Raw genomic sequence first — 12432 nt, 5'->3', positions numbered from 1 at the left:
ACGACCAACGTGGAATAAAAGCTCCTGATTTTGAGCACGTTCCCAAATGTACAGGAAGGTGTTTCACGTAAATTAACGCAAATTCAAGCAAACTCCGCAAAAAAAAAAAAAAAGACGTCATCAGAAAGTGTGCTGAAAGTATTAAAAGCGTAAAGTAAGTCTTTATTAACAAAAACAACTCCTCACGTGCAACCAGAAAAGCTCCGCTCCTGTTTTCTCGTCAGCGAATTAAAAACCCGGAAGTGGCGGAGTTAGCGGAAAATGTGGCCTTCACAATAAAATGTTCGAATTGTATCGTAATATGTCACAATAACTATGACGTAATACTGTATGTTAAATTAGTTCTGTACACACGTGGCGTTGCCAGAGACCGCACTTGTGCCTCCGGTCGGTCTGTGTGTTGAATTGACGTGAATTAAACAGCATCTGCAGCTTTTATTTTGAAGGCTGACGCGGCCGTTGTTTCTATACCAGTCACAGACTGTCTGTTGTGGGGAAATTACGTCACTTTTATGATTTATTTTTGTAACTTTAAGCCCCGTGCTTCTCTAAGCTCAATAAATAAATAAATAAATACAAAAAAAAGAAAAAGATCGGGACTAAAATGTTTCCGATGTGCAACATGATTATTATCACAGGAAGTGATTACATCTTATATATGTATTTATCAGGTAGAGCTCCGTGTCGAATTCACACTCAAAACCGCAAAGTCCGAAACATTTCTGAGCACAAAGAAACCAAGTCGTCCGTTAGCGTTAGATCTTTATTTCTCATGTCACTTTGAAAGCTTACAAGGAGCTTACATTTAACTCGGGGAATTCTCAAATGACACAAGCAAAGATTATATACAGTACTATAAACTGTCAGCTATGATAAAGGAGACCAAATGTACACATTTCTGTAGTTATTTCCGTAGCATACGTGTTTTTTTTTCTTTCTGTAAGGTATAGATATTTTATTTTGTATTTTTTTTTTTTGCCAGCGGCAGGTGCCCGTATCCATAAAGCATTCCACATTTTCCATACGTAACTCTTTAGCAGTTATAAAAATATCCGATATTTCTTTAATTTCTTTCGATTCCCTGTGTTGACAAGTGCGCCTCGATGCAACTCCTCAACGTTTTTTTATTGCTGCATTTAAGCACAGTAGTAAATTCTGGAACTCTTAAAAGTAAACATATATAGTAAAACATGGCTATTAGCGACTTGTTTCGGTTGGTTTTTGTGTGGCGGGTGGTTGTTGTTGTTTTTTTTGTCCCCCCCCCCTCCCCCCCCCACACACACACTCTTACAGGTTTCTTTTAAATACTCGACGCACTTTCGAAGCGCGACTAAAAAAAAAAGCAAAGAAAAAAACCAAAAAAAAAAAAAAGGTCTGAAAATTTGACAATAAAAATGAAAAAAATAAAGGTGCAAATCATGACTACAAAATATCTGGTGAAAAGCAATAGACCAAAAATAAAAATAAAAATAAAAAGAGGACAATGGCACTTTCTATAGCACGGCGTGGAGGTGAGAACGGGAACAAACGAGGAGGAGATATACTGTTGTGGTTTTTTTTTGTTTTTTTCCTCATTCGGCCCAAAAAAAAATAAAAAATAAAAATGTGTCGCGATGCGATTGCCTCCACTTTAGTTTCTAAAGCACCAGCTAAAAGGAGAAATTACAAGCCGACGATAAAAATAATACTTCACATGATATCAGCGTTCAGTGGCCCCCCCCCCCCCCAGTAATCGTCCCCTACCTTCATTCTCCGATCTGCGAAACTCGACTTTTAATCGTCTAAGTTACAGGTAGCAGGTTTTTTTTGTAGTTTTTTTTTTTTCTCCCCGCCCGACTACACACACACACACACACACACGCACACACACACACACACACACACACACACACACGCACACGCACGCACGAACACGTCCTAAAACGAAGCGAGCTTCGTTCTTGTTTTTCTTTCTTTTCTTTTTCTTTTTTTTGAGCATCAGTTTTAGTCCGATGGTTTCAGCAGGTGATTTGAAATGGACGATTTTGAAGTCGGTCACTTCGGGGAAAAAAACAAAACAAAAAAAAACAACGACAACAAAAGCGAAAACGAAAATAACCAACACTGATGAACGCCCCCCCTTCCCTCCCCCAAAAAAAAAAAACTAAACTAAACCCCGCAATGATGAAATGCCGGGAGCGTGTGCATCTCGAGAAGGCAAAGGCATTTTCTGTTCTTTCTGTCCGAGGGAAACTTTAAATATCTACTTTTTGTTTTTGTTTAGGTTTTTTTTTTTTTTTTTTTAAACATTATCGGTATCTACAAAAATTGCGCATGACCATTTTGTACACAGTGAATTCACCCTCCTCCTTCCTCCCCCTCTCCTCCCCCCAACCTCCGCAATGACAACTTGTAATCATATACAGCAATGGCGACGACACCCCCCCACACACACACGCACCCCCCCCCCCCCCGTTTGCCTCGAAGTCCACTTAAAGCACTTTACCTGAGGTTTCATTAAGAATGCTGCAGTTTGCCTAAACAGGGAGTTTTAACGTACACACACACACACACACACACACACACACACACACACACACACACACACACACACACACACACACACACACACACACACACACACAGATAATATCCCCCTGCAGGCTCATCAAGCATGCTTCGAGAGGTTCTGGGGATGTGACGCCTGCATTTAAGAAGTAGAAGAAGAGGAGGAAGGGGGGGAGAAGGGGGCAGGGCTGAAGTCCTGTCTGAGGGTGGTGGTGGTGGTGGCGGCGGGGGTGGTGGAGGGAAGGGGGAGGGGAGGGGGGTTTGGCTCCTCGTTGAGCAGGTTTCGTCGGCTGTCTATGGCGGCGGCCTCGCTCCGACTTTTCTTTTGGAGTCCCGTCCACCGTCGCAAGGCTTTTTTCTTTTTTTTACTCCACGTTGGAGTTCAGTCTTCTTTTCTTTCTCTCTCTCTCTCTCTCTTTTTACTTTTTAATTTTTACAGCCGTTGTTTAGTGACCCCCCCCCACCCTCCTCCTCCTCTTCCTCCTCCTCCCTCACACGGGGAGGGGTCAGTCAAACGCCGTCAGCTGGTATTGGACGGCTCAACCTCCGACCGTGCGCTGTGGTGTTGCGGAGGAAGGGGGGTGTTGCGGAGGAGGGGGGGGGTTTGGCGGTGGTGATGGGTGGTTGAGCGGGGGGGGGGGGCACCCGGGGGGTGAGAGAGAGAGAGCCAGTCACTTTTTACGGGGAGGACGTCCTGCTTATGGAGAAACTGAACAAAGGAGACGAGAAAGAAGAAGAAGAAGAAGGCTCGTTTGTCATCTGTTGTTGTTGTTTTTTTATACAGCTTTAAAGAAAATGTGGGCGGAGCCAATCTACCTCTGCAGCCGGTGCACCATGTGGGCCACCAGGGAGTCGGAGATGCCCGGGTAGGACTCCTCCGCCAGCAGGATGGCCTCCCTCAGCTCGTCCAGGACCATGGGGTTCCCGTTCACCTGCTCCTGCCGCGCCTTCAGCTGAGGACAGGGAGGGGGGGGGGGGGGGGGCACGTCAGGTAAGACTTCCCGTTTGCGTAGAAATGTACGCTCCGCCGTGACGATCCTCTTACCTCGGCCAGCGCGGGAGAGATGACCGTGGACAGGCTCTGTGAATAAGGCCTCTTTGGAATGTCTTTTGTCTGCGGAGTGGGGTGGGGGACAAACAAACAAACAAACAAACAAAAAAAACAAAACACGGATTAGAGGTTTGAAAAACGCGAGTCGGCGAATAAACATCCCGCCGCCTCCCTCCGTCATGTGACGTCCGACCTGGTCCGACTGCCCCTCCCCGTTCTGCAGCTTCTTGGGGTCCTTCTCCCGGATGGTGAAGATCCAGTCGTCGCTGCCGAAGTCGTTGCCGCCCGACGCCTGGCCGTCCTGCTCTCTGATTGGACGGGACGGGATTGAAGCAATTTTGTTGTTGTTGTTGTTTTCTTTTAAAAGCGCCGCTTTTAAAAACCGCTCGTCATCGGTACCGTAAACAAAAAAGGTGGGGAGGGTTTTCTGGTTGTCGGGGTGGGGAGGGAGGGAGGGAGGGAGGGAGGGAAGGAGGGGGAGAGAGAGCGGGGGTGGGGGGGGCGGACTTACGAGTCGGACTCGTCGGAACTGGACTCGGCGGTCCTGGACTGCTCCGCCTTCCACCTCTTGTACTTGTCCACCAGCTCGGTCAGGTAGGACGTCTTCTTGGCGTGGCGCACGATCAGCTTGTGCTTCAGCAGCTCTTTGGCGGTCGGCCTCTGGGGGAGGAGGGGACGAAGAGGAAGAGGAAGATGAGGAGGCGATTCGGGCTTTGGGGGAGGGGGGAGGAGAGTGAGGAGGAGGAGGGGGGGGGGGGCTGTTTCGGACGACTCACGAAGCTGGGCTCCTTGTTGAGGCACGCCTCCACGAACTCCTTGAGCGGTTTGCTGTAGCTTCCCTCCAGCGTGGGCGGGTTGTTCTTTGGGATGAGGAAGAGCACCTTCATGGGGTGGAGCTCCGAGTGCGGCGGCTCGCCCTTCGCCAGCTCGATCGCCGTGATGCCGAGAGACCAGATGTCGGCCTGGGACGCAGAGGGTGGGGGAGGGGGAGAGGGAGGGGTCATAAACACGAGATTCGACCTTCCGCAGCCGTCGATTTCTCTCTTCTTTTTTTTTTTTGGTGTCGAAGCTGCTGACTCGGCACTTCCCGCCGAACCGATAGCCGTCACCTGACTGCACCGCCGGCCTGTCAATCAAACCCCCCCCCCCCAAAAAAAAAAAAAATCTTTTTTTTTTAAGCCTTATTTTCGAATTAATGACGGATTAATTTTGTTTTATTTATAAGAGAAGTTAAACGGGAGTCTAAAGGCTTTTTTTAAATTTTTTTATTATTATTATTCCTTCCTCCTGCCAACTTTTCCCCTCTCCGAATAATCCCAAATTAAAAACCGGATCATCCTCAGACGGCTTCAGACGCCCACCGAGCCCTTATTAGGTGTCACCGGGACTTATTTAGACTTGTTTTTTTTAGGGGATTTTATCGCAAAACCGGAAAAACTTCCACTGACTGAGGCCGGACCTCTAGTGGCCGGTCGGTGGTACTGCAGCTAAAAGGACGTCCACTTTCATATCCGGTCTGTGACCACGACCCCCAAAAATATTTAACCACCTGATCGACAACTAAATAATCCCCAACCTGTCGAACGGGAACCGTGCCGGACGGTGATTTGTTAGAGCGCCCTCTGCTGGAGGGGAGGGGAAAAAATGGATGTGTTTTTAGCACATTTTGGGGATATTTCTGGAGCGTTTTAGTGGAGAACAACACTTTTATATACAGTGTGTGTGTGTGTGTGTGTGTGAGAGAACGGCGACCGTGAAGAAACCCCCCCCCCAAAAAAAACAACAACAACGCGTACTCACCACGAAAGGACGCTGTGGTACAATTATTATTATTTTTTCTTTTCTTTTAACGATGACCTCATTCAGAGTTGATGATGTCGGCTGTATTGTGATGCAGATGTGCCATATATGGTGTTTTTTTTTGCGCCGGCACAGCAGAAACACATTTTTTTTTTTGCTGTCGGTGTCAGCAACACTTGGATGTGCAAGCCCGGGGGTGGAGGGGGGTGGGGGATGGGCTCAGCCGCTGCAACTCTGACGGGAGGAGTGCAAATCAATGCGGCGCAAAGACAAGAGTGTGTGTGTGTGTGTGTGTGTGTGCGTGTGTGTGTGTGTGCGTGCGTGCGTGCGTCGTCGGACGGCCTTTGAACTCACCTTGGAGTCGTAGGCCGACTGCTTGATGACCTCGGGCGCCATCCAGAAGGGCGTGCCCACGAAGGTGTTGCGTTTGATCTGCGTGTCGGTGAGCTGGCCGGCCACGCCGAAGTCGGCCAGCTTCACCTCGCCCTGCTCGGACAGCAGCACGTTGGCGGCTGGGGAGGAGGAGGGAGGAGGGGGGAGGAGGGGGGAGGAGAAAGACACACACACACACACACACAGGCGCTTCCGTCAGTTTACCTCCATCGAGCGATTTTATTTAGAGTCTGTCAAGAAGCCTTTTAGCGAGCCTCCATAATGAATGCGAACTCTTAAGCGGGCGTCGACGCCGCCGCGGTTGCTCGGCGACGGCTCCCGTCTCACCTTTGATGTCCCGGTGGATCTTCTTCTCCGAGTGCAGGTACTCGAGGCCCTTCAGGATCTCTCTGAGGATCGTCGCGATCTGGGTCTCGTCCAAAGCTCCGGGCTCCATCTTTTTTTTTTTTTTTTTTTTTGGGGGGGGGGAATAAAAAGAACAAAGCGTGAGCCGCGGTGCCGAGTCTCGGAGGCGGAGGGTTATTCGCCGTGACAAAGAGGCGATAGCGGGAGGAAAGAAGCCCGAGAGGAAGAGCTAAAAAAAAAAAATACAACTTTGATTCAGACCGGAGGAGTCGGGTCGATAGCTCAGATTCGTCTCGGTGAAAAAAAACAACAAAAAACAACAACCCAGACCGGATGTCTCCGTTGCGCGTCAAAGCCTAAAATACAACCGCTCAAAACGCATTAATAATAATAATTAACCAAACCCTCCGAGAAGCACGCGAGTTTAAATGTTTTGGGTTGCGGTCACAGACCGGATGTAAAAGCGTTCGCGGCTCCCGGGTCTGAAAAATGAGGCCTCGAGCTGCAGTACCGCCGAGCGCCACTAGAGGTCCGGCTAAAAAAAAAAAATGAAAACGAACAAAAAAAAGCCTCCTCAGACTCCCGTTCAACTCGGTTTTGCTATAAAATCCCAGCAAAAGTCAAGACGGGAAGTGAGAGACCGAATAAAAGCCGGAAGCGACGGAGCCCCTTTAAAATACGTAAAAATAAAATCTGCAGCGTCAGCGTTTTTTTTTTTTTGCTCATTTCAAAGCATTTTAAACTCGGGCGTTTTTCCTCGTCTCTCACGAGCGAATCACTTACCAAATCTAACGCCGAGCCGCCGCCTAAATACTCCATGATGATCCATAACTTGGTGTCCTGTGGACGGAGAAGGAAACAAAAGGAGAGCAGCTCGTTAGAGGCTCCGGTGCGTTCAGAGACACGTCATCCACAGTTGCTTTTATTTTTTTTTATTTTCGTGAAGGTGGCGACCGGCGCGTCACGAGGAAGTCTAAACAAGTCCCGGTGACACTAATAAGGGCTCGGTGGGCTAATCCAGTTTTTTATTTGGGATTATTCGGGGAGGGGGAAAGTTGGCAGGAGGAAGGAATAATAATAATAAAAAAAATTAAAAATAAAAAGCCTTTAAACTCCCGTTTAACTTCTCTTATAAATAAATAATAATAAAAAAAAAAGAATAATCCGTCATTAATTGGAAAATAAGGCTTAAAAATAAAAAAAAGACGTGTTTTTACACGTTTTAAAGACGTGGGGGGAGGGAAGAGGAGGGGTCGTGTCTGTTTGATTGACAGGCCTGCGGTGCAGTCAGGCGACGGCTATCGGTTCGGCGGGAAGTTGCCGAGTCGGTGGTTTTTTTTGGAACACCGAAAAAAATGACAAAAATCAATTATTCAGGGAGGAAGGAGGAGGAGGAGGAGGAGGAGGAGGAGCTCACCTTCAGGTACGAGCCGTAGTACTTGGTGACGAAGGGGCTGTCGCACTGACTCAGCACGGTGATCTCCTGCTGGATGTCCTCGATCTCGTCCTCGGCCTCCTCCAGGTCGATGATCTTGATGGCCACCACCTTCTGCGTGCGGTTGTCGATGCCCTTGAACACCTCGCCGAACGAGCCCTTGCCGATGCGCTCCAGCTTGGTGAACAGCTCCTCCGGGTCCGCTCTGGAGTTCTGGTAGGGAGGAGGGGGAGGAGCCGGGGGAGAGGGGGAGGAGGCCGCATTTTTTATTTTTATGAAGAAAAACAAAAAAGGAACGTTTGAAAAGATATCCAAAATATTCAGTTTGCAAGCGGATAAAAGCAGGAAATTCGTCATATTTGAGGGATTTTTTTTTTTTTTTTTTTTTTTTCTTAAAAAAATAAAAATAAACAAACAAAAAAATCCACTATTAAAAAAAAATTTTTTTTTTTTCGCACGACGGACGATCGAATTAGTCAAATTAATGGTGGCAGCTCTACTATGAAGTTATGACTTGGACCTTTACGTCATACAAATATGCCTACCCACAATGCCCCGCCTTCAAGGAGTAAACTAGCCAATGGCAGGCGTCTAAAGTTATTTAGGGGGAAGTGGGAGGGGCCTTTCCCGCACACCCTTTCAGAATAAGACCGTTTCCAGTGTTATACATGCTTCACTTTATTGTATCTGCAAGAGGGGAAAAGCTGATGCAGCATATACGGTTGCTGCCATTCTGTGTATAATAATAATAATAATAATAATAATAATAATAATATGATTCAGGTTTACGATTCCCGCCAGATCCCAGAATGCACCCCGGGGCAAGGGAATGTTTCTTTTATTTTTTTTTTATTTGATATACATTATACATTTAAAAGCCCTTAACTGTTACAGTACGAATTATACGCCAACGAGACACTTTGAGGCGTTTTATAGTTTTCAAAATAAATGACAAACACGTGACTTTAGATGCTTTTTCTCGCTCCAAAACACGACGAGAAAACTTCAATTCAATTTGGATCGGTTTGAATTCGGCGACATCCGCAGACTCCCGCGGGGACGTGGGAGGTGAAACTGGAAAAGCGTTAATCCCTTCTTCCCCATTTCCTCGAGGTTTTTTTTTTTTTTTGCAGATTACTCGTAAAACAAACAAACACACACACACACACACACACACACAAAAAAAGTCTTATTTGTGCCGAGACGCGACGATGAAAAGTCTCCGACATCCTGCTCGAAGAAGAAGAAGAAAAAAAAAGAAGAAAAAAGCTGATGCAACGTTAAGACATAATTATAACTCCTGCGGAGGCCGCGAGGAGACGGGGAGAGGGAAGAAGAAAAAAAACAAAAACGACAAATCAAGCGCTCCTGCTTCGGGATTTCAAACTCGTTTGAGCTGTCGGACCCAAAAATAAATAAATAAATAAAAGCTTAGGTGGGACCTCTGAAGTGTTTATTAGCGGATCCGCTAAGCCTGACTCTGAACTTTTTCCCGGGGTGGCAACGCTGTGGGGAAAAACTTGAACCGCCCCCTCCCCCCCCCACCACCACCACCACCGCCACCACCACCTCCACCCGCAGGAAGTCAAATAGAAATGACGTAAAACTCTCCGGAGAGGCCGGCGGCGACAGACAGAAACCACTTCTAACAAATGACCTATTTGTTTTTTGAGACGGCTTAAAAAAAAAAAAAATGAAGCAGACGCCTCAAAGAAGATCCTTTTTTAAGATTCAAAGAAACGTAGAACAGCTGACTAAAACGGGGGGGGGGGGGGGTTGTGTGTGAGACCTGTATTAATCTGGTTTCATTTAAAAAAAAAAAAAAAAACCACCAAGAACAAAATAAATAAAAAGCAACCACCAGTACTAATGTTAACCCTCCAGGCAATATGAACTTTCCTCCTGGAAGTTATTTTAGTTTGAGGGATCTTATCCGTCTCGCGAGGTTAGATTGAATTAGGAGCCGTTATCTCCCAACGAGCCCCCTACAGGCACGGAGCTAAACATAGCGGCGGCGGAGGCTATTTATAGCCCCCTTAAAGTGAAACCTGAAGGGTGCGACGCCCGCGCGCTGTCGTCCCGCACCGAAGATGAGAGCAGCACGTGAGCGTCAGTGACAACGGCGCCGTTTGTAGCGCGCGCGCGCGTCGCGTGACGTCTTCCTGTTCTCCCGGTCTCGTGCGGGCGTTAATAAACAGCGCGCGGGCGTCGCGTGGACATTTATTTTGTTTTGTTTTCTTTAACCGTTTGCCCCCCCCTTAACCCCCCCCCCTCGGCCACAGATGTGCACGAGACGCTCCGTGCCGGTGAGCTCGCGCAGGTGTCCCAAGCGCAGCAGGGAGCCCCCCCCCCCCCCCAAAACGGCGAACATTTTGTTCTGACAGTTGACCCTCAACTCTTCAAAGAAATGTAAACAACAACAACACATTAAAGAAGAAGAGGTGTGTGTTTACCTGCATCCCCGGCAGGTTACCCTGAACGGGAGAATGGGCCATGGCGACGCCGGCCGGTTCCTCGCGCTCCTCTCCTCGCGCTCGTGTTCACGGCTCCGTGTCGCGGCGCCGCTGGTCGCCCCGGTCAGCTCGAGCGAGGTAACCCTTTTTCCTTTTAACGGAAATATGTCCTTCCGACACGCGCGCACACACGAGTCTGTTTTTTTTGTTTTGTTTTGTTCCTTTCTCTGTCGGGACCCCCCCCCCCCTCTTCCCCCCTCCTCCGCCCCCCTCCTCCTCGAGACACCCCAAACAGCTGAGCAAGCTAACAGACGTTTTGGCTAATGCTAACTCTGAAGCTTTGCAAACAAGAAATCCGCAATCTGAGCTCGGGGGGGAGGAGGGGGGGGGAGGGGGGGGGGGATCTTTTTTTGTGTTGTTGTTGTTGTTTTTTTTTAGCTCCCGGAAAACGAAGCGGCGGGAACGAGCTTCTTCTTTCTTTCTTTCTTCTCCTCTCAAACTGTCACTTTCCTCTGGCAGCGCTGAGACGGTGTTGTCAGCCGGCTAGCACGGTTAGCTCGCCCGGCTAGCATGGTTAGCTCCCGGCTAGCATCGTTAGCTCCCGGCTAGCCGACGCAGACGAACCTGGGCTCGCGAGCGACGGAGTGTCCGCGCGCCGGGGCGAAGCCGAGCGACGCGCGCGCGGAACAAAACGCGTCTTTTTTGTTGTTGTTGTTGTTGTTTTTTTGTTGTTGTTGTTGTTGGTTGTTTTGTTTTTTTGGGGGGGGGATGTTATTTTGAATCGCTTTGCACGAGCGTGCCCCCCCTCCCGCCCCCGGCGGCTCTCTACAGGTCTGGCATCTGCGGCAAAAGGGATCGCTCGCCAGTGTTTTGGTTTCCTCCCCTCACTTTCGTCCCGTACTCTCGGCCATCTTGTCGGTGCTGTGACGCCTCGGCTGGGCGGATCCGGATCCGGATCAGCGGCAACATCCTGAAACCCCCCCCCCCCCCCCCCGGTCTCCTCTCGTCCGACCCGCCCAGGTGCTGGTGCCAGGTGGATGGAGCACAGGAACACCCCCCCTCCCCTCAACCCTACCCCGGAACCTTTTTTTTTTTTTTTTTCATCCACCCTGTTTTTGGGGGACATAAAAGTATAAAGCTACTTGAGGTAAGCAAAAAAAATAAAATAATAATAAAAAAATAAAAAAAATACTTTATTGCAAGTAATACTTTAGTAATCATACTTAATTAAAAGAGGGCCTACAGAAATACCAGCAACTACGCAGCCCGGTTAAAGTAATAAACTCAGACTTTACAAACCGGTAATCCAAACATGCACATACTGGTCTGTTTTTTTTTTTTTTTTTGGTGTAATACCGAGAATAATCTCGGTATTACACCTTTGATGTTGCTGTCAAATATATCCAGCGGGCACCGAAACCATGACAACCGGCTAAACGAGGAGAACGAATTGAGAAGTCGATGATTATAGTGGATTATTTCAGGTTGGGGTAAAAAAAACAACAACTACGATTTCTTATGAAGGGAAAACAACTTTGACCTCTTTCCCATGAGGTCCAGCAGCTGTCGGTGGAATTTCTGACTTTATGAGATTATGAATATTAAAGCGTCCGTGTTTGAATGACTTTGTAAACAGTTTTATGTCACCTTATGTTAGATGTGTTGTTTCCTGAAGTTATTTTGTCCAAAATCTTCGTCTGAAAACGTAACTAAATCGGTAAATACGTCCCTATCGAAAGTGTGCCGGAGGGGAAGTGAGATTTTAGTCCTTATTTGTTCACCTGCCATTCAGACCAAATTTTTTATTTATTTATTTATTTTATCACATATTTATAGCTACAACTTTAATCTTCAAAACGACTTCAACTCGCTTCTCCTATTTTGCAACGGGACCTTGTCGAAAGCCCGTCGGGGACTCCCCGGAGGCCTCGCCCCGCAGCTTGGTAATCTTGCATTAATCCACTAACTTTATCACAGCGTGACGGATCGATTTCTTCTCTCGTGCTGACATTCATTAAATTGCGCTATATTGCTGTACCCCTGAAGTGAGATAACGCGATTGCATTACGGGCTAAATGAAATACCAATGTTTGCTTTGTTTGTTTTTTTTTCATGCCCAGCCGAGGCTATTTAAAGGCCCACCTCAGACGTTTCGCGCGTGTCGCCAGCAGAGGGCGCCCGCGTATAAACCTGCGGCGGCGGGTCGTCTTTGTGTAAAATCCCACGACTCGGCTCGTGCCGGCGCATCGTCGCGTGCTGCAGCTAAAAGACGGGGTGTAGGGGGGGTGGGGGGGTGACGAGATGTTCCGCGGAGCGCCTCGGCCGGTTAACGTTTTGACACAATATCACGCGATTACATGCGGGGCTATATTTAGAGCTCGGTGGCGCGAGCGCGACGCGGCTGATTA

The 12432-nt window shown here is 48.1% G+C and overlaps 2 protein-coding genes across 3 annotated transcripts in view; one reads left to right on the top strand and one right to left on the bottom strand.

Annotated features, from left to right (window-relative positions):
* Positions 1–749: 749 nt before the first annotated feature.
* Positions 750–10090, bottom strand: stk24b (serine/threonine kinase 24b (STE20 homolog, yeast)). Its single transcript, XM_069723302.1, has 11 exons — positions 10025–10090; positions 7554–7784; positions 6920–6976; positions 6119–6227; positions 5753–5910; positions 4375–4560; positions 4110–4258; positions 3792–3906; positions 3593–3661; positions 3364–3500; positions 750–3256 (listed from the first exon to the last, which is right to left on the bottom strand). Exons 1-11 carry the CDS (start codon positions 10064–10066, stop codon positions 3226–3228), a joined length of 1284 nt encoding a protein of 427 aa, XP_069579403.1. The 5' UTR covers positions 10067–10090; the 3' UTR covers positions 750–3225.
* A 1060-nt stretch (positions 10091–11150) lies between these two features.
* LOC138635691 (sodium-driven chloride bicarbonate exchanger-like) overlaps positions 11151–12432 on the top strand; it is a 34977-nt gene continuing 33695 nt past the window's right edge. Inside the window, exon 1 of one of the 2 annotated variants that reach the window (XM_069723296.1) lies at positions 11151–11171. The gene's annotated coding sequence lies outside the window, so the exon portion shown is untranslated. The remainder of the gene's footprint in view (positions 11172–12432) is intronic. The other variant, XM_069723293.1, reaches the window with a different exon arrangement.

Source organism: Brachyistius frenatus, unplaced genomic scaffold (genome assembly GCF_029030835.1).
Source record: "Brachyistius frenatus isolate BFR_SWC_R1_liver_20210118 unplaced genomic scaffold, ASM2903083v1 Contig_323, whole genome shotgun sequence".
NCBI lineage: Eukaryota > Metazoa > Chordata > Actinopteri > Embiotocidae > Brachyistius > Brachyistius frenatus.
Note: the sequence above shows the minus strand (reverse complement) of the source record. Positions and strands in the feature narration are given on the sequence as shown.

What these genes read in the sequence shown, in the direction of transcription:
- stk24b (XM_069723302.1), bottom strand. Translation starts at nt 10,066, where the DNA reads ATGGCCCATTCTCCCGTTCAGGGTAACCTGCCGGGGATGCAG. An exon ending in ACTACGGCTCGTACCTGAAG is followed by an intron (nt 6,977 to 7,553) that starts GTGAGCTCCTCC and finishes CTCCGTCCACAG; the next exon opens with GACACCAAGTTATGGATCAT. An exon ending in TCAACAAGGAGCCCAGCTTC is followed by an intron (nt 4,259 to 4,374) that starts GTGAGTCGTCCG and finishes CTCCTCCCCCAG; the next exon opens with AGGCCGACCGCCAAAGAGCT.